Genomic DNA, 20,798 nt, shown 5'->3' on the forward strand with positions numbered 1-20,798 from the left:
CTACCAACCCAAGGTCACAAAGGTTTTCTCCTAAAAGTTTTATGGTTTTAGGTTTACATTTAGGTCTGTGATCCATTTTGAGTTAACTTTTGTATATAGTATGAGATGTGATTGAAGTTTCTTGTTTGCATATGAATATCCAGTTATTTCAGTGCTATTTGTTGAAAATACTATTTTTTTCTCCGGTGTAATGCCATTGTACCTTTTTCAAAAATTAGTTGTCCATATATGTGGGGGTCTATTTTTGATGTTCTATTCTGTTCCATTGATCTACTTGTCTATCAGGACACTAATATCACACTTGTGATAGCTATAGCTTTACAGTAACTCTTGAAATCAAGTGGTGTTAGTCCTCCAAATTTGTTTTTTTCCAGGCTGTTTTGGTTATTCTAGTCATTTTGCATTTCCAAATAAGTTTTAGAATCAGATTTTAAATTATACAAAAAAAAAAAAATCCTATTGTGATTTTGATTGGAATTGCATATACCTGTAGATCGACTTGGGCAGAATTAGCACCAGCCGCTCTTTGGAAACCCTATGGGCAGTTCTACTGTGTCTTGTAGGGTTGCAATGAGTTGGAATTGACTCGACAGCACTGGGTTTTTGTTTTTCAGTATCTTAATTATGTTCACTCTTCTGACCCATGATCATAGTAAATAACTTCATTTGTCAACAATATTTTGTAGTTTTTAATATAGAAGTCTTGGATATCTTTTGACAGATGTATCTTAGGGTTACAAAGTTTTTCTCCTGTGTTTTCTTCTAGAAGTTCCATGGTTTTAAGTTTACATAAATGTAATAAATTACATTTAATTGAGTTAATTTTTGTGTATGGTATAAGCAGTGACTTAAGTTTCTTTTTTGCATGTGGATATCTAAGTATTTGTTGAAAATCTGTTCAACAAATCAGGTAGTGTAAGTCCTCCAAATTTGTTTTTATCAAAGCTATTTTGGCTATTCTAGTTGTTTTTCATTTCCATATGAAATTTAGAATCAGATTTCAGTTTATACAAAAAAAAAAAAAAAAAAAACCTGTTGTGATTTTGATTGGGATTGCATTCCAGCTCTCTAAGTATTTCATATTTTTATATGGTTTTAGATATTATTTTTTAACTTTCAGTTTCCAATTGATTGTCGCTACAATACAGAAGTACAAATGATTTTTCATATTGACCTTGTACCTTGCAGCCTTGCTAAACTCACTTGTTAGTACTAGTAGCTTTCTTTTTTTTTGGTGATACCAAAGGATTTTCTGCATACTTAATCATGTCTTCTGTGAATAAATACAGTTTTACTTCTTACTTTCAAGTCTGGATGCCTTTTTCTTGCTTTCTTGTACTGGCATCTAAAACAAAGTTGAATGAAAATAGTGAGAGCAGACATGCTTGCCTTGCTCCTGAACTTATGGGGAAAGCATTCAGGCTTTCAACATTAAGTAAAATATTAACTGTTGGTTTTCATAGATACCATTTATCAGGTTGAAGAAATTCCCTCTAAGTTTACTGAGAGGCTTTTGTTGTTGTTGTTGTTGTTTTAGTTAGGAATGGGTATTATCTTAGGGCAGGTTCTCTAGAGAAGTGAAACCAGTAAAGCGTGTGTATATATGTATGTATATATGTATAGAGAAATTTATCTCAAGGAATTGGATTATGCGGTTGTAGAGGCTGGTAAGTTGCAAGTCCATGGGTCAGTTATTAGACTGGAGGCTTCTTCTGACTCATGTAGCTGCAGGGGCTGACAAACCCAAATCAGCAGGTCAAATGGCAGGCCATTGGCTCACAGGCTGTAGAGGCTGATGAATCCCAAGATCAGCATGTAAGCTGCTAACTCAGGTCCCAAGAACTGGAGGTCAGATGATGACAAGCTAGATGCAGGAGCCAGAGCTAGAGCCTGGCTGGAACATCCACTTATATACTGGAGGCCGGCCACACCTCCAAGGAATTCCTCTTCAACTGATTGGCGCCTCATAGCGTATCTCATCATGGAGTTGATTATATCATTACATAACTGCCAAACCACTTCATAACTGCCAAACCACTGGGAATCATTGCCCAGCCAAGTTGACACACAACCTTAACCATCACAGTCCACCCCTTGTCACCTGGACACCTGTACACATCTCCTTAAACCATAATCTATAAATAAAGCAATTATAAAGTCATACCTGCATATAACATGATACAACTTACATGCGTTCAACTGAAATCTCACTAGTCCGTTTGCATCTTATTTTTTTTATAAGTAAGCAAAACAGAAATATTTGATGCATACATAAAAAAAAATACGTACATACAAGGAAGAAATACTCATAACAGTTTTGGTCCTCATTTCTACAGCTGATCGCATGGACATAGCTAGTATTTAGAACTACTTTCTTCCACCACCCATTCTAAATTTCCTTTATCCTCAGCAAGCACCTCAGCTGGTTGTGATTCTTCGCCTGGTGGGGTGACCCAAACCTTCACTTCTGAAGGGTCTAGGCCATTAGTAGTCGTGTCGGAATTGGGTTGCTGTAGTTTTCCGTTGACTTTAACCACAGGGCATGGTAGTACTAAGAGATGCCCTAAGGGATTTCCTGTATTCGAGACATAATCTTCTTTACCTCCATTATGTAATATCAGTGCAATTTCCTTTTGGTAATCAAGAGCAATCACACCAGCCAATATGGTAACTCCCTTCTTTGCCTGTTGATCCAGAGGTGTGAGGGGCCCAAAGTGGCCAGATGGCATTCTTAAGTTCCAGTGCAGTGGAATCAGTGATATGTCTCCAGGTAGGAGCATTCCTGCCTTTGGAACTAAGTCCTCTAGACTCACAGAACATAGGGTTGTGGGGAGAGGAAGCAAAAATTTTGCCAGTGGGTCACTAGGGGTAATAGCGAGTAGTACCACTTCCATTTCCACGCCTTGATTCCTGGACCCATGAATCCTGGCTATGGGGAAGCAGCACCATATATTGGATTCTAGTTTAGAGCATATACAGCCTCCTGAAAAACATTGCCCCAACCCTTCAAGGTTTTGCCACCCAGCTAGTGCCATGATTGTGTCTTTAGAAGGCCATGCCATTGTTCTGTGAAGCCAGCTGCTTCAAGATGATGGGGAACATGGTAAGACCAGTGAATTCCATGAGCATGGGCCCATTGCTGCACTTCATTTGCTGTGAAGTGAGTCCATTAATCTGAGGTGGTGCTGCTTGAGATACCATGACAGTGGATGAGGCATTCTGTATGCCCACGGATGGTAGTTTTGACAGAAACATTGAGTACAGGGAAGGCAAATCCATATCCAGTGTAATTGTCATTTCCAGTACGAACAAAACACTGCCCTTTTCATGATGGAATCGGTCCAATGTGATCAACCTGTCACCAGGTTGCTGGCTGATCACCTCAAGGAATAGTGATATATCAGGGACTCAGTGTTGGTCTCTGCTGCTGGCAGATTGGGCACTCAGCAATGGCTGTAGCCAGGTTGGCCTTGGTGAGTGGAAGTCTGTGTTGCCAAGTATGTCTGTTCCAATTATGCATTCTAGAACTGGGGAAATGGCTACAGAATGGGTTTGGGGACCCACTGTGAGACAGACATGAACTAAGACTCCATTAATAACCTGACCTCCATATGCCCCCACTCTGACTAGTGGGTCACAGTGACATTTTGGGTCTCCTGAAATTGGTATCAGTTAAGAGCCAGTATCCAGTAAAAAAAGTAATCACCAAAAAGTCTGATTATTTCCTTTTCTACAGTCAGCAGTCACTCTTGTAAAAGTCTGTAGATCCCTTTGGGGAAGGCTGGGGAAAAGATTAACGGTATAAATTTTGGCATTAGCAGGATCCTTCCACAAGGGGATCTGGCCTCCCCTTCATTCAAAGGGTTGTGGGCCTGTAAACTGGCTCAAGTCTGGGAATTGATTGAGGGGCTGTGACTCTCTATTTTGGTAGTTTGAGCTAGACTCTCTTTCACTTGACCTAGAATTCTTCCACTTGTATAGATCAAGTAAATATTTGGTAGATTTCTCATCTGTTTCACTCCTAGGGACACCGTGACTAAGTAGCCAATGCCGTAAGTCCATACAAGTCAGACTATTCTGATTACTGCTTTGACTCCCCTGGCTATTACGGTAACCACACCCACCTTGTCATTGTCAATTGAGTGCTGCCACTTGGCCCCTACCACCACAGAGTCCAATCAGTCCAATTGTAGTACGGTGTCTTAAATCAGGACAGTTCCCACTGTCACATCTGACTTACGTGAAATAGCAATCACAGCAGTCTTCAAAGATCCCAAGTTCAGCAGGTAAGCTGCTAACTCAAGTCCCAAGAACCAGAGGTCAGGTGATGAGCTGAATGCAGGATTCAGAGCGAGAGCCTTACTGGAATATCCGTTTATATACTGGAGGAAGGCCACATCCCCAAGGAAACTGTTTTTCAACTGACTGATTGCTCGTGGCAGATCTCACGTGGAGTTGATTATTGATAACATCATTATATAACTGCCAAATTACATCATAACTGCCAAACCACTGAGAATCATGCCCCAGCAAAGTTGACACACAACCTTAACCATCACAGGTATTGAATTTTGTCAAAAGGTTTTTCTGCACCAGTTGAGATTGATTATATGTTTTTTTTCCCTTTTTATGTTAATATGGTGAATTATATTGGTTTTCTAATATTCGTGTGATTCCGACTCACAGCAACCTTAGATGACAGAGTAGAACTGCCCCATAGGGTTTTCAAGGCTATAGTCTTTGTCTGTGTGTGTGTGTGTGTGTGTGTGTGCTAAATTAGATACAAAAAGTTTAATTTCTTATAGAGCATCACAACCATAACTGTTGGAGTTATCTTCTCTAATAGTCAAGAAATAATTTGCATGTTAATACTTTTCTACAAGATAACACCTAACTTCATAGCAGTTTTTTTTTTAATTTTTATTGTGCTTTAAGTGAAAGTTTACACATCAAGTCAGTGTCTCATACAAAAATTTATATATGCCTTGCTACATACTCCTAGTTGCTCTCCCCCCAATGATACAGCACACTTCTCTCCACTCTATTTTCGTGTCCATTCGACCAGTTTCTGACCCCCTCTGCCCACCCATCTCCTCTCCAGACAGGAGCCACCCACATAGTCTCATGTATCTACTTGATCGAAGAAGCTCACTCCTCACCAGTATCATTTTCTATCCCATAGTCCAGTCCAATCCCTGTCTGAAGAGTTAGCTTTGGGAATGGTTCCTGTCCTGGGCTAACAGAAGGTCTGGGGACCATGGCCCCTGGGGTCTCTCTAGTCTCAGTCAGATCATTAAGTCTGGTCTAAGGCTATAATCTTTATGGAAGCAGATTGCCACATCTTTGTCCCATGGAGCTGAAAGTTTTCTTTTGGGAAGATTTTTAACTAAAATTAAATTTCCCTAATAGTTATAGGGTTGTTTCTCTAATAGTTATAGGGCTATTCAGCTCAGCTGTTTGTTGAGTGACTTTTATAATTTGTATCTTTCAAGGAATTTGTATATGCATAAAGCTGGATAAACATTTCTATATCTGTAGAATCTACTGATGTTACCTCTTTCACTCCTGATATTGGTAATTGGTATAATCTCTGAGGCTAGAGGTTTATCATTTTTATTGATCTTGTCAAAGAGCCAGCTTTTGTTTTTATTGATTTTTTTCAGTTTTTCTGTTTTCTACTTCATTGTTTCACTTGATGTCCTTTATTATTTCCTTTTCCTGTTTACTTAAGATTTTATTTGCTCTTTTTTCTAGTTTCTTAAGGTGGAAGTATGTATGTAACATGTCTTTCTTCTATGCAGTAGTTACAATAACTTATTCACGAGCCTGATAATTTTATTATGTTTTTGGTGAAGGTTTACACAACAGTTTAGGTTCCCGTTCAACAATTTCTGCACAAGTTGTTCAGTGACATTGGGTGTATTCTTCACAATGCATGAACATTCTCATTTTCGTTCTGATTTTTCCATTGAGCCTGATAATTTTTGATTGGATGCCAAACAGTGCAAATTTTATCATGTGGGGTGCTGGATATTTTTTATTCATATAAATATTCTTGATCTTTGTTCTGGAGCACAGTTAAGTTACATGGAAACAGCCTAATCTTTTGGGATCTGACTTTTAAGATTTGTTCGATGGGAATGGAATAATGCTCAGCCTGTGCCCACGGCCGTCCAGTCAATTCCGACTCAAAGCGACCATATGGGATGGACTAGAACTGCCCCATAGGTTTCCAAGGAGCAGCTGGTGGATTCGAACTATGCCGACCTTTTGGTTAACAGCCGAGCTCTTAACCACTGTGCCACCAGGCTCCTGATGCTCAGTCTAGTGCTAATTATTCCCCACAACTAAGATCATTTGCTGATGTGGCACAACTCAAAATGAGAAGAAACAGCTGCAAACATCCATTAATAATCAGAACGTGGAACGTACAAAGTATGAATCAAGGAAAATCAGAAGTCCTCAAAAATTAAATGGAACGCATGAAGATTGATATCCTAGGCATCAGCGAACTGAAATGGACTTGTTTGGCCACTTTGAATCAGACAGTCATATGGTCTACTATGCCATCAGTGACAAACTGAAGAGGAATAGCGTTGCATTCATCATCAGAAAGAGCATCTCAAGACCTATCCTGAAGTACAACGCTGTCAGTGATGGAATAATATCTATACGCTTTCAAGGAAGACCAGTTAATACAACTATTATTCAAATTTACACACCAACCACTAATCCCAAAGATGAAGAAACTGAAGATTTTTACCAAATTCTGCACTCTGAAATTGATCAAACATGCAGTCAAGATGAATTGATAATTACTGGTGATTGGAATTCAAAAGTTGGAAACTAAGAAGCAGCATTGGTAGTTGGAAAATATGGCCTTGGTGATAGAAACAACGCCGGAGAATGCATGATAGAATTTTGCAAGACCAACAGTTTATTCGTTGCAAATACCTTATTTCAACAACATAAATGGCGACTATACACATGGACCTCACTGGAATGAATACACAGGAATCAAATTGACTACATCTGTGGAAAGAGACAGTAGAAAAGCTTAATATCATCAGTCAAAAAAAGGCCAGGGGCCAACTGCGGAACAGACCGTCAGTTGCTCATATGCAAGTTCAAGTTGAACCTGAAGAAAGTTAAAACAAGTCCACGAGAGCAAAAGCACGACCTTGAGTATATCCCACCTGAATTTAGGTACCGTTTTAAGAATAGATTTGACGCATAGAGCACTAATGACCGAAGACCAGACAAGCTGTGGGATGACATTACAGGCATCATATATAAAGATAGCAAAAGGTCATTAAAAAGACAGGAAAGAAAGAAAAGATCAAAATGGATGTCAGAAGAGATTCTGAAACTTACTTTTGAACGTAGAGTTGCTAAAACAAAATGAAGAAATGATTAAATCAAAGAGCTGAACAGAAGATTTCAAAGGGCGGCTTGAGAAGACAAAGTATGATAATGACATGTGCAAAGACTTGGAGTTAGAAAACCAAAAGGGAAGAACATGCTCAGCATTTCTCCAGTTGAAAGAAACTCCGAAAAAAAATTCAAATCTTGGTATGCAGTATTGAAGGATTCTATATGGAATGATTCAGGAAGCATCAAAAGAAGATGGAAGGAATATACAGAGTCACTGTACCAAAAGAATTGGTCCACGTTCAACCATTTCAGGAGGTAGCACATGATCAAGAACTGGTGGAATTGAAGGAAGAAATGCAGGCTGCACTGAAGGCGTTGATGAAAATCAAGGCTTCAGGAATTGACAGAATATGAACTGAGGTGTTTGAACAAACAGGTGCAGCACTGGATGTGCTCACTCGCCTGTGCCAAGAAATTTGAAAGACAGTTCCTGGCCAACCGATTGGAAGATATCTGTTTTTGTGCCCATTCCAAAGAAAGGTGATCCAACAGAATACAGAAATTATTGAACAATATCATTAATATTACATGCAAATAAAGTTTTGTTGAAGATCATTCAAAAATGCTCACAGCAGTACTTCAACAGGGAACTGCCAGAGAGTCAAGCCAGATTCGGAAGAGGATGTGGAATGAGGAATATCAATGATGATGTCAGATGGATCTTGTCTAAAAGCAGAGAATACGGGAAAGATGTTTTCCTTTGTTTTTGCAAAGGCATTTGACTGTGTGGATCATAACAAATTACAGATAATTTTGTGAAAAATGGGAATTCTAGAACACTAAAATTGTGCTCGTGTGGAAGTTGTACATAGACTAAGAGGCAGTCATTCGAACAGAACAAGGGGAATCTGTGTGGTTTTAAAAAATCAGGAAAGGTGTACATCCGGGTTGTATCCTTTCAGCATACTTATTCAATCTGTATGCTGAGCAAATAATCTGAGAAGCTGAACTATATGAAGAAGAACAGGGCATCAGGATTGGAGGAAGACTCATTAACAACTGTGTTATGCAGATGACAACAGTTGCTTGCTGAAAGCAAAGAGGACTTGAAGCATTTAATGATGAAGATCAAAGACTGCATCCTTCAGTGTGGATTACCCTTCAACAGGAAGAAAACAAAGAGCCTCGCAATGGGCAACTTCATGAGAAATGGAGAAAATATTGGATAAAGTTGTCAAGGATTTCATTTTGCTTGGAACCTCAATCAACACGCATGGAAGCAGCAGTCAAGCAGCAAAAAATGTATTGCATTGGCAAATTTGCTGTAAAAATACCTCTTTAAAGTCTTGAGAAGCAAAGATGTCACTTTGAGGGCTAAGGTGTACCTAACCTAAACCATGGTATTTTCAGTCGCTTCATACGCATGTGAAAGCTATCCAGTGAAGAAGGAAGAACAAAGAATTGATGTGTTTGAATTATGGTGTTGGTGAAGAATATTGAATGTACCATCGGCTGCCAGAAGAATGAACAGATCTGTCTTGGAACAAGTACAGCCAGAATGCTCCTTGGAAGCAAGGAGCTCCTTTATCTCACATACTTTTGACATATTATCAGGAGGGACCAGTACCTGGAGAATGATATCATGCCTCATAAAGTGTCAGTGATAAAGAGGAAGACCCTCAATGAGATGGATTACACTACCGAAATAGTGCAATCTTCACTCCCCCCTCATTCTCCTCTATTCTATATTTATTGTCTGTCTCTTCTCAGAATGAAAACACAAGCCACAGAATGAGTTATTTGTAAGAAATACTGAGGGCTTGTATTCAAAACATATAAAGAACACCTACAAATTAATATGGCAAAGGACAACCTAATTAATTGAACACTGGACAAGAGATTTAATGGGCAATTCACAAAAGAACAAACATATGAAACAATGTTCGATCTCTTTAATAACCAGGGAAATGTATATTTCTCAATTTCAAGACCTTAACAGCTTTCACATTCCTAATATATTTTCTCTATCTTTGTGGATTTCTTTGCCCATTTATGCTACCAGTGTCTTCCCTGTCTGCCGTATTGTGACCAGATAGTTTTATAAAAACTGTCTAACAGTCTTCTCCATGAATTAAAACCATTTAATGATAGGGTCACTGTGAGTCGGAATCAACTCAATGGCAATGGGTTTGGTTTTTTTTTTTAACTATAGGGTTGCTATGAGTTGGAATCGACTCGGCAGCAATTGGTTTGGCTTTTTTTTTTTTTTAACTTCAGTTAATATTCTTCATCTTCTCCTCCCATCCTTCGTATCCTTTATTCCAGCCTCCTGAAGCCATAGACAGCCATATTCCTGCAGGCTTTTGTTCTGCTGCACATGCTGTTCCCTCTGCTTAGAATACTATCCCTTTTTTTTATTCCTAGAAAAGCCCGTTATTTTTTAGGCCAGTATTGACTCCTGTAAAATCTTCCCTAATTCCCTTGACAGGCCACCTCCTTTGCCTCCACATTATAACAGTTGCTGTTATTCTCCCACAAGAAGGGTGTGGCTTTTTTTTTTTTTAATCTAAATCTCTTGATCAACTGAAATATAATGTCGTTGTTGTTGTTAGGTGCCATCGAATTGGTTCTGACTCAGCAACCCTGTGTATAACAGAACGAAACACTGCGCGGTCCTGCGCCATCCTTAAAATCGTTGTTATGCTTGAGCCCATTGCTGCAGCCACTGCGTCAGTCCACCTCATTGAGGGTCTTCCTCTTTTCCGCTGACCTTGTACTTTACCAAGCATGATGTCCTTCTCCAGGGACTGATCCCTTCTGACAATGTGTCCAAAGTATGTAAGACACAGTCTCGCCATTCTTGCTTCTAAGGAGCATTCTAGTTGTACTTCTTCCCAGACAGATTTGTTTGTTTTTTTTTTGGTAGTCCATGGTATATTGAGTATTCTTTACCAATACCTCCATTCAAAGGCATCAATTCTTCTTCCATCTTCTTTATTCATTGTCCAGCTTTCACATGCATATGATGCTATTGAAAATACCATGGCTTGGGTCAGGCGCACTTTAGTCTTCAAGATGACATCTTTTTTTTCAACACTTTAAAGAGGTCTTTTGCAGCAGATTTGCCCAATGCAACGCGTCTTTTGATTTCTTGACTGCTGCTTCCATGGCTGTTGATTGTGGATCCAAGTCAGGTGAAATCCTTGACAACTTCAGTCTTTTCTCTGCTTATCATGATGTTGCTTGTTGGTCCAGTTGTGAGGATTTTTGTTTTCTTTATGTTGAGATGTAATCCATACTGAAGGCTGTGGTCTTTGATCTTCATTAGTAAGTGCTTCAAGTCCACTTCACTTTCAGCAAGCAAGGTTGTATCATCTGCATAACGCAGGTTGTTAATGAGTCTCCCTCCAATCCTGACGCCTCGTTCTTCTTCATATAGTCAAGCTTCTTTGATTATTTGTTTAGCATACAGATTGAATAGGTATGGTGAAAGGATACAACCCTGACGCACACCCTTCCTGACTTTAAACAACTCAGTATCCCCTTGTTCTGTCCGAACAACTGCCTCTTGATCTACGTAAAGGTTCCTCATGAGCACAAACAAGTGTTCTGGAATTCCCATTCTTTGCAACATTATCCATAATTTGTTAGGATCCACACAGTCGAATGCCTTTGCATAGTCAATAAAACACAGGTAAACATCCTTCTGGTATTCTCTGCTTTCAGCCAGGATCCATCTGACATTAGCAATGATATCCCTGGTTCCACGTCCTTTTCTGAAACCGGCCTCAATTTCTGGCAGTTCCCTGTCGATATACTGCTGCAGCCGTTTTTGAATGATCTTCAGCAAAATTTTGCTTGTGTATGATATTAATGATATTGTTCTATAATTTCCACATTCGGTTGGATCACCTTTCTTGGAAATAGGCATAAATATGGATCTCTTCCAGTCAGTTGGCCAGGAAGCTGTCTTCCATATCTCTTGGCATAGACGAGTGAGCACCTCCAGTGCCGCATCTGTTTGTTGAAACATCTCGATTGATACTCCGTCAATTCCTGGAGTCTTGTTTTTTCACCAGTGCCTTTAGAGCAGCTTGGACTTCTTCCTTCAGTACCATCGGTTCCTGATCATATGCCACCTCTTGAAATGGTTGAACATCGACTAATACTTTTTGGTATAATGACTCTGTGTATTCCTTCCATCTTCTTTCGATGCTTCCTGTGTCATTTAATATTTTCCTCATAGAATCCTTTACTACTCCAACTCGGGGTTTGAGTTTTTTCTTCAGTTCTTTCAGCTTGAGAAACGCCGAGCATGTTCTTCCCTTTTGGTTTTCCATCTCCAGCTCTTTGCAGACATGATTATAATACTTTACTTTGTCTTCTCAAGTCACGCCCTTTGAAATCTTCTGTTCAGTTCTTTTACTTAATCAATTCTTCTTTTTCTTCAGCTGCTCGACATTCGTGAGCAAGTTTCAGAGTCTCCTCTGACATCCATCTTGGTCTTTTCTTTCTTTCCTGTGTTTTCAATGACCTCTTGCTTTCTTCATGGATGATGTCCTTGATGTCATTCCACAACTTGTCTGGTCTTCGGTCACTAGTGTTCAATGCGTCAAATCTATTCTTCAGATGGTCTCCAGATTCAGGTGGCATATACTCAAGGTTGCATTTTGGCTGTCGTGGACGTGCTCTGATTTTCTTCAGTTTCAGCCTGACTTGCTCACGAGCAATGGATGGTCTGTTCCACAGTTGGCCTCTGTCCTTGTTCTGACTGATGATATTGAGCTTTTCCATCATCTCTTTCCACACATGTAGTCAATTTGATTCCTGATTTGATTCTCAAAATGAGAATAAACGGCTGCAAATATCCATTAATAATTGGAACCTAGAATGTATGAAGTACGAATCTAGGAAATTTGGAAATCATCAAAAATGAAATGGAATGTATAAACATCGATATCCTACGCATTAGTAAGCTGAAATGGACTGGTGTTGGCCACTTTGAATTGGACAATCATTAGTCTACTATGCCAGGAAGGACAACTTGAAGAGCAATGGTGTTGCATTCATCGTCAAGAAGAACATTTCAAGATTTCTCCCGAAGTACAACACTGTCAGTGATAGGATAATAACCATATGCCTCCAAGGAAGACCAGTTAATAAGACTATTATTTAAATTTACGCACCAGCCACTAAGCCCAAAGATGAAGCAATCGAAGATTTTTATCAGCTGCTGCAGTCTGAAATTCATTGAACATGCAATCAGGATGCATTGATAATTACTGGTGATTGGAATGCAAAAGTTGGAAACAAAGAAGGATAGGTAGTTGGAAAATACGGCCTTGGTGATAGAATATGGCATATAATAGGTCCTCTGAAAATGTTTTCTGAAGGAAGGAATGGACAGGTAAAGGAACTTCTAGCGTACAAATGAACCAAGGGCTTCTGCCTCTGGTCCTATTATCTTTCCTTCAATGCCTGTCTCTGGCCAAGGTTAGAGATCTTATCTAATGTTGTGTTTGGAAAGCCAAGGTCTTGGCACCTGTGTTTCATTAGATAAGGAAAATGCTAAGGCTTTAGGTAACCTGGTGGCCTCAGATAGGAGGTGGAATGAAAGCAGACACCTGAGTTTTGGTAACTCTTCAGCTGAAGGGACATGGACATCTCTGCCTTCTGGTTATGAGTGGCAGCAGAGAATGGGCAATGACTTCATGTATTCAACAGAAGTTGCCAAGAATATTTCCCCCGCAAGTTGATGGAAGGATCCAGTAAAATTATCTTATACCATTAAGAATCCATTTGCTCTGCAGGTTTAATTTTTTTATACACAAAATTCTATTAAACCAAAGTACTATAACTCAACAGAATACTTTTTCGCTTTTAATTTTGAAAATTTCAGTAAATGTAAACTTGGAGAGGGTAATAAATGAGGAAAAATAAAACTTTAAAAGCAAAATTGTTTAGATTCTATGAAGGAAAATTCCTTCAAAGTTTTCCGTTTGTGGATGTGACTGGGCCTTGGCAGTTATTTAGCAACATTCTAACTGATAGGCTTGGATTTCTGTGCCCGGTTGCCTTAGAGAACCCAGGGTAGCATCTGTTCACTTTGAACGGGGTTCTGCCAAATCAGCACAGCCTCTTGAATTTTTCAAATATATATTTTGATTAAGTCCTTTGTGCTGACGTATAGTCTTTTCCTTATTGCTGACATTAATACTACTGTGAACATTTGTTTCTCTGCAGCTGTGGTGCTCCCATTCAAGTTTCAGAGGCGAAGCTGCTTTCCTTTTCGTCAGGGCAACTCACTGTTTTCCTCCCAGCAGAGGTAAAGTCCATAGGGACAGAGAAGGATCACGTCCTGCCTCTGCAAGAGTTAGCCATGAGGAGTCTGTATGGCACCTACCACCAGTTTCTAAAAGGTACCCGGAACTTTTTATATTCTTAGTAAGTTTTAATATCATATCAACACTGATGCTTTTAGCACCCTCTAGACAGAGAAGGGAAACCCTGCCTAGAGGGTGCTAAAAGCACTGGTGGCATAGTGGTTAAGTGCTACGGCTGCTAACCAAAGGGTCGGCAGTTCGAATCCGCCAGGCGTTCCTTGGAAACTCTATGGGGAAGTTCTCCTTTATCCTATAGGGTCGCTATGAGTTGGAATCAACTCGACGGCACTGGTTTTTTTGGGTTAGGCAGAGAAGCACTCATTGAACTATCATCTTCAGTGGCAAAGAACAGTGGCTAAAAATTAAACTGGGTGGTTTAAATGAAGGAATTGGTGTTTGGAAACGTGTTTAGTTGAAACAAGAGATTGGGGTAGGGACTTCCTTCAGTAGGAATAATTTGAAAAGATTTTATCCCTTAAGCAGATATGGATCCCTCTTCTCGCAGAGCCAGTTTTTGCCCTGCAGCCTCCTCACATCTAAGCAATGTATATTCCTGAAGGAGAAGAAATAGCAGGGGCCTTTGGCATCATTACCCAGCCCAACAACTTCTGTTTTGGAAAGGACTTGCTGCGTATAAATTTAATAGATATTGCAATGATTTTAAGAAAACACTAGGGAAACTAATAAGAAAACTACATTTCAGGAGTTTTTAAAACAGCTAAATTTTTTGTCTTTGCTTAAAAAAAAGTACAGACAAAAACATCTAATATTAACCTTCCGGGAATGTTTAGGACAAAGTTGTTACATTGTTTTTTAAAACGAAACAGAAAAGTAGAGTTATTCTCCTATGAATAAATTACATTTTGCTAAATGGGTATTGATGGGTCCAAACAGATACAAAAGATGAGAGAATTTGCATTTCCTTCCCAAAGATGGGTCCAGTTATTTTTAGGTTCTGCCTCATCATGACCGGTTCCATATCTCCTGGATGTTTATCCTCAGTGTTAGACCAGGGTCCGTTTATGCTCAAGATGGCCTGGGCCGGCGGGATGCTTTAATGTCTCTTTTATGTCTAGCGCTCACATAAAGCTGGGAAGAAAGCGCTCTTTCTTAACCACGGCTCGTGGGAATGAGACAAGGAAAGGCTTGCTTTTGTTATTCTTCATTTTCTTTGTTTCCCTTCAGTGTTTTCCTTTTTTCAGTCTTTTTAAATAAATCCGATTTGCCTTGATTGGTGCTTGACTAATACTAAATGCTTAGTAGATTTAGTGAAGAACTTAATGCAAGTCAGTTTAGCCTTCAGTCCCAGTCCTTTTTTTTGTTCTCCGTCTCTTATAGAAGTTTCCAAAACCCTGTGGGTAAATTGATGCCTTTTTGATCTTTGTTCTTGAAGAATATTTGATCTTATTCTTTCCTCGCCTTTACCTAGGACAGCTTCTGGTTGCTTTTTGAAAGAGTAGATTTAGGTTTTCTTTTTGTATCAGAAATGTAAAAACCATCTTTCATTCTAAATAATATTAGATTTTTATTCATTGTCTATCAGATAACAGAATTTTCAACATGCAGCAACTTTTAACTAACTTGAACTTCTTGAACTTGAACAAAGAAATACTTCAGGAAGTCTACTTTGAGGAACGCCTGTATTTTAACTCACTTGCCTGACTTTCTCTCCTCTTCCAGATTTGAACTTTTTGTCTCCAGTCTCGTTACCCCGGAGTTTTCTGGAGCTGCTGCACTGCCCCCTGGGGCACTGTCACCGTTGCAGTGAGCCCATGTTTACCATCGTCTACCCCAAGCTCTTTCCCTTGAGAGAGACACCGATGGCCGGGCTGCACCAGGGGTAATCATGCCTAAGTCGTACCAGGGTTTACACCTGGGTGAGGGTGGGCGCGTGGGGAGTCAGGAGGATGTGCATGAAACACTGTTAGCTACTAAGAAGATTTCAAGGTAGAGCCTGCTGCCTGAGATACATCTCCAATGAAGCAAATGCCCATTTTCAGCATCCGACTCACAGAGACCCTATAGGATGGAGTAGAACTGCCCCGTAGGGTTTCCAAGGCTGTAAATCTTTATAGAAGCAGACTGCCGCACCTTTCTCCCATGGAGCTGCTAGGTGCGTTCGAATCGCCAACCTTTCAGTAACCACCATGTAACCAGGGCTCCTCACAAGAAAGCTAGACTTCCTTTATTAGTTAATTTTTTAGTCATATGTAGAACAGGTTTATTGTATTTATTAGTTAGGGTAGCTCATTCTTTGTGGGTTTTTTTTCCTGCTGTTTCTATGTTCACAACAATCTTTAGGCAATAAGGGATGCCAGAAAAAGAAGGGGAAAAAAAAAACTTGTTATATAATGGGATGAACCCAGCCCTTCTGTGTAATTGATGTTGCTAACTAAAAGAGTATGTGGCTGAACAGAGTGCGTGTGTGTGTGTGTGTGTGTGTGTGTTTCTGTTTTAAATTTCTCACCTTCCAAATGGCATTCGCTTGCCTCTCTCTCTTTCTTGGCACAACGCCTTGAATTTACTGTGAATGTTCACTAACTAAAACCCCTGTTCTTAGTGAGTTTTAAAAAAAAAGAATACCAGACAGACAATTACAGATAGGACATAAAATGAAAAATCCCCTATTATCACAACCTTAGGTTATGGATTTTCTAAATTTAGGATTTTCCAAATTTGCAAAGTTTATTAGATCTGTTTTTTAAAGTTTAAAAAAGTATTATAATACCTCATTTATCCATCAAATGTGGTATTTTGTTTCAGTGAGTAACTTTTCCAGATAATTGAAGCTTATTACCTCTCTTCAATGCCACAGAACATTTCAGTTGTAACCATTTTTATAGAAACCTTTCCAGGATTTTCTTTCTCTGCCTGGTTTCTTAATCCATGCAGAGAAGGTAGGCTTTGGCACCTGACAAGCCTGGCTCCGTAGCTGTGAGAGCTTGGACAAGGTGCTTAACCTCTCTGAGTCTCCACGGGGGCATAGTACAGCCTGCGGGGCAGGGCCATGGAGCATTGGCGGGTGATGAAGTCAAGCACCTGGCACTTAATAAGCTTTCAACAAATGGCCGTTGCCTTTTCTGTCTTCTGTACCCTCTCCCTCTCAAAACTGCATTTATCTTTTTCTTGCTCTGCATAACCCCATGTGTTATACTTAGAGTTCTTGCTTCAATTTCCTATATTTTAATGTTTCCTGCTTTACTGTGCCTGCCTACAGGAGCCCTCCTCCCAGCTTTTCTAATTTGATACCTCTGTCCGTGGGTGGTATTGTTTGTGTTCTACTGCTAACCTAAAAGTTGGAGGTTCAAATCCACCCAGCAGCACCATGAAAGAAAGGCTTGGCGATCCGCTTCCATAAAGATTACAGCCAAGAAAACCCTATGGAACTGTCCTGCTCTGTAACACATGGGGTCGCCATGAGTCAGAATCAACTCGACGGCACTGGGTTTGGTTTTGGTTTTGGATCCTAGGTAATCAGGTAACCAAGTATGGTGGAATTACGTTTAAATTAAAGTAAAAATGACTAAGTGAGGGCCTGGGGGTATTACTGTGTGTTTTAGTTCCCTGGGGCTGCCAAAACAAAATATAATGAATTGGGTGGCTTATAGGGACAGAAACTTATTGTCTCACAGCTCTGGAGGTAGAAGCCCAAATCCGGGGTATCATCAGCTGTGTTGGCTCTTTCTGAGGGTTCCGTGTGTCTTTTCTAGATTCTGGCATCTCCTGGCAGTTTTGACTTTCCTTGGCTTGCAGGTGTAGCTTCCTATGGTGTCCTCCTCCTCATCTGTCTGTGTCTCTCCTCCTCTTTCATAAGACACCACTCAGGAGGGATTAGGGCCCACCCTATTCCAGTATAACCTCCTGTTAATCTGGTAGATAACCTCTTCAGAGAAGGATCATAGTCACAGGTACCAGGGCTCAGGACTTCAGCGTAGCTTTTTGGGTGACACAGTTCACTCCATAGCACTTTGTGAATAAAATAAACAAAATGCAATAGAGAAACCTATGAGAAGCAGTAGTGCATAGTAGACAGGTCCTGACTCTGCCTCTTCCACTAAGAGACCTTGGGCAGATCACCTGACCTCTCTGAGCATCGTCTCAGTAAAATGGGATAAGAACACCTACTTAATAAGGTGATTGTGACGATGAAGTGAATCATTTGCGTGGAGAGCCCAGGACAGTGCCTGACATGTAGTAAATAGTAAGTAAATGTTAAATAATATTATTTATTTTTGTTAATTCCGTCTTGTTTGTTTTTAGCAAATGATCTCCACATCAGCAAGGAATTGTCATAGGAAAGTCTGAACTAATTCATTAAGCTGCAGTGAAGGTCCTTCTGCATTGTTTTGTATAGTTTCCTATAAAGACATTTTCTTAATAAGAAAATGAAAACGAAACAATATGGTCAGTGTGCTCTGTTAATAGCCAATGAAACTCTAAGTATCCATTTAAAAAAATGAACGTGGTTTTTGTCATGCGAATTCATTTGTGAAAAAGTAGGGGCTGCTTCAGATGGAGTCATTTTTGTGTTACCTATAAATGAAATTTGGGAAACTTATTCACTGTTTGCTTTTTCCATTCACTTCTACTTAACTTCCCTGCTACATCCCAGAAACTCAGTGTGAATAATCTTACATTGTGTCAGAACATCAGTATGATAGTATCAATTTGATAAAATGACCATATCAAGTTGGTAGGCCTTAGACAATGCCCTTTTGAGGAGAAAGCCAGAAGCGCCAGTGTTTACAGCAGAGATGAAAATGCCAAGACATGAACGTGGCTTTCCGTGTTGAGTTAACGCAAGTGCCTGAAATTGAGGTTTTATGGCTTTCTTTTGGTCCACGAGACCTTGCTCCATCCATGTTGCCACAGAGCTGATATTAACAGCATTGACTTCAGTTTCTCACAGCCTTTAAAGTACTTTCTTTTGTAACTGAAGACCAAACCCTTGAATCTCCAGTAGCTCATTGCTGAAAGTGAAATCAATGTCCTGTGCTCTAAAAGTTCTTGATAATATTATTTTTAAGTTTTCTGATTTATTCAGTTTGTATTACTTGTCATAAACTAATACATTGTATCAACCAGTGTCTAAATTAATGCAGACACCTGGCATTATTTTAAAAGGGAGCATATTGAATATTCTAAAACACCAAGCTCTATAGAAGTGTTTGTTCCAACCTAAGTTTAATACACAGAGTGAAGTAAAAAGAAAAATTACAGTTCTTTGCATAAACAATAAAGGCCCCAACCTCCAAATGTATATAGCAAGAGAAGAATGAATTCTTATGACTTTTAATGCCTGTGAAAATCCTTTGCCGAGTCATTTCCAATTCAGAGCGACCCTATAGGACAGAGTAGAATAGCCCCATAGAGTTTCCAAAGAACAGCTGGTGGATTCAAACTGCCAACCTTGTGGTTAGCAGCTGAGCCTTTAACCACTAGGGCACCAGGGCACCTTAATGCCTATAAAAAAAAAAACCCAAAACTTATTGCCCATTTATTAAAATGAAGAACTTCAACTTAAAGGATTGTTCATTGGTAAGCTATCATGTGTCTGACTTTTCCCAAGTGCATGTGGATTTCACCAGTTCTGTATTTCCCAACAGGAATTCAGACTATCCAAGATTTTTCAGGGGCATTCAGAAGGTTTTACTTAAACCAAGAAATTTTGAGATAGGAGCTGCACGTGGCCCAGTATCCCAGTGGTTCTTCCCATACTGCTGGGCTAACCGTAACAGATACTACAGGTTACACTTGAGTTTGGTATGGTGACATCCCAGCTTTTGTGCGTTAAGAACCCGGGATGCACAGGAAAGAACACATTGGTCTCAGGGTCCTTCGGGGTCAGGCTGAGCTCACTGATTTTAGACTTGTTGTTTGCCATCAAGTCATTCCAACTGATACCAACCCTGTAGGACAGAATAGAACTGCCCCATAGGGTTTCCAAGGCTGTAATCTTGACAGAAGCAGACTGCCACATCGTTCTTCTGTGGAGCAGCTGGTGGGTTCGAACCCCAGACCTTTCTGTTAGCAGCCAAGTGCTTAACTACTGCACCACCAAAGCCTCTTTTATATATATATATATATATATATATATATATATATATATATATATATATATATATATATATAGTATTTAAATATATGTATATTGCCAACCAAAAGGTTGGTGGTTCAAACCTACTAGCTGCTGTCCAGGAGAACGATGTGGCAGTCTGCTTCCCTTATGATTTTTGAAGCCCTGGTGGTGTAGTGGTTAAGAGTTCATCTGCTGTCCAAAATGTCAGCAGTTCAAATCCACCATCCGCTCCTTGGAAACCCTATAGGCCATTCTACTTTGTCCTATAGGGTCACTGTGAGTTGAAATCCACTCAATGGCGGCAGGTTTCGGGTTTTTTTTTTTTGGTATATATATATATATATATATATATGTTCACATACACACACATATTTAAACAATTTATATATGTAGAAGAAGCCTTGAAGGACTCACACAATGGTTTCCTTTGAATAATGTTGAATTTTTGCAGCAAACTGATACTGCTTTAGCAATTAAGAATATTTTTAATCATTAAAACATGAGTGGGGAGGGCAGGGCCAAGATGGCTGACTAGGTAGAAGCTACCATGGATCCCTCTTGCAACAAAGACTCGGAAAAACAAATGAATCGATCACATACATGACAATCTATAAACACTGACCATCAAACACAGAACTAAGGAGCCGACGTGGGTGACGGGAATGAAAAGCCACACCCTGAAGCAGCGACCGCTTCTGGAACCGGTGTCCCGTGCCACAACCTTGAGCCCTCGCAGTTCCCCGGTGCCAGAGTGGTGGGGCTGATTGCAGCTTACTGAGACGGGGCAAGCCCGGGATGCAGCCCTAACCCCTAATCCCCTGGAATAACCTCAGAACAGACTCAGCCAGCACAAGCAGGCTGCACACTGACACGGCTGACAAGAGAAGGAGCAACCACGGGGAAGCAGTGACTGTTCTGGGAGCCTGGAGCCAGCATCCCAGTCAGAAAACCTTGGCGCCGGG

The 20,798-nt window shown here is 40.0% G+C and overlaps 1 protein-coding gene across 2 annotated transcripts in view; it reads left to right on the forward strand.

Annotated features, from left to right (window-relative positions):
* The window catches only part of LRRC28 (leucine rich repeat containing 28), a 256,470-nt gene that overhangs the window by 209,636 nt on the left and 26,036 nt on the right, over positions 1-20,798 (forward strand). For both annotated transcript variants that reach the window (XM_049906154.1, XM_049906153.1), the window contains 2 exons: positions 13,618-13,793; positions 15,438-15,597. In XM_049906154.1, the coding sequence (XP_049762111.1) occupies positions 13,618-13,793; positions 15,438-15,597 (336 nt within the window). The remainder of the gene's footprint in view (positions 1-13,617; positions 13,794-15,437; positions 15,598-20,798) is intronic.

The sequence above is a fragment of the Elephas maximus genome, chromosome 13 (assembly GCF_024166365.1).
Source record: "Elephas maximus indicus isolate mEleMax1 chromosome 13, mEleMax1 primary haplotype, whole genome shotgun sequence".
NCBI lineage: Eukaryota > Metazoa > Chordata > Mammalia > Proboscidea > Elephantidae > Elephas > Elephas maximus.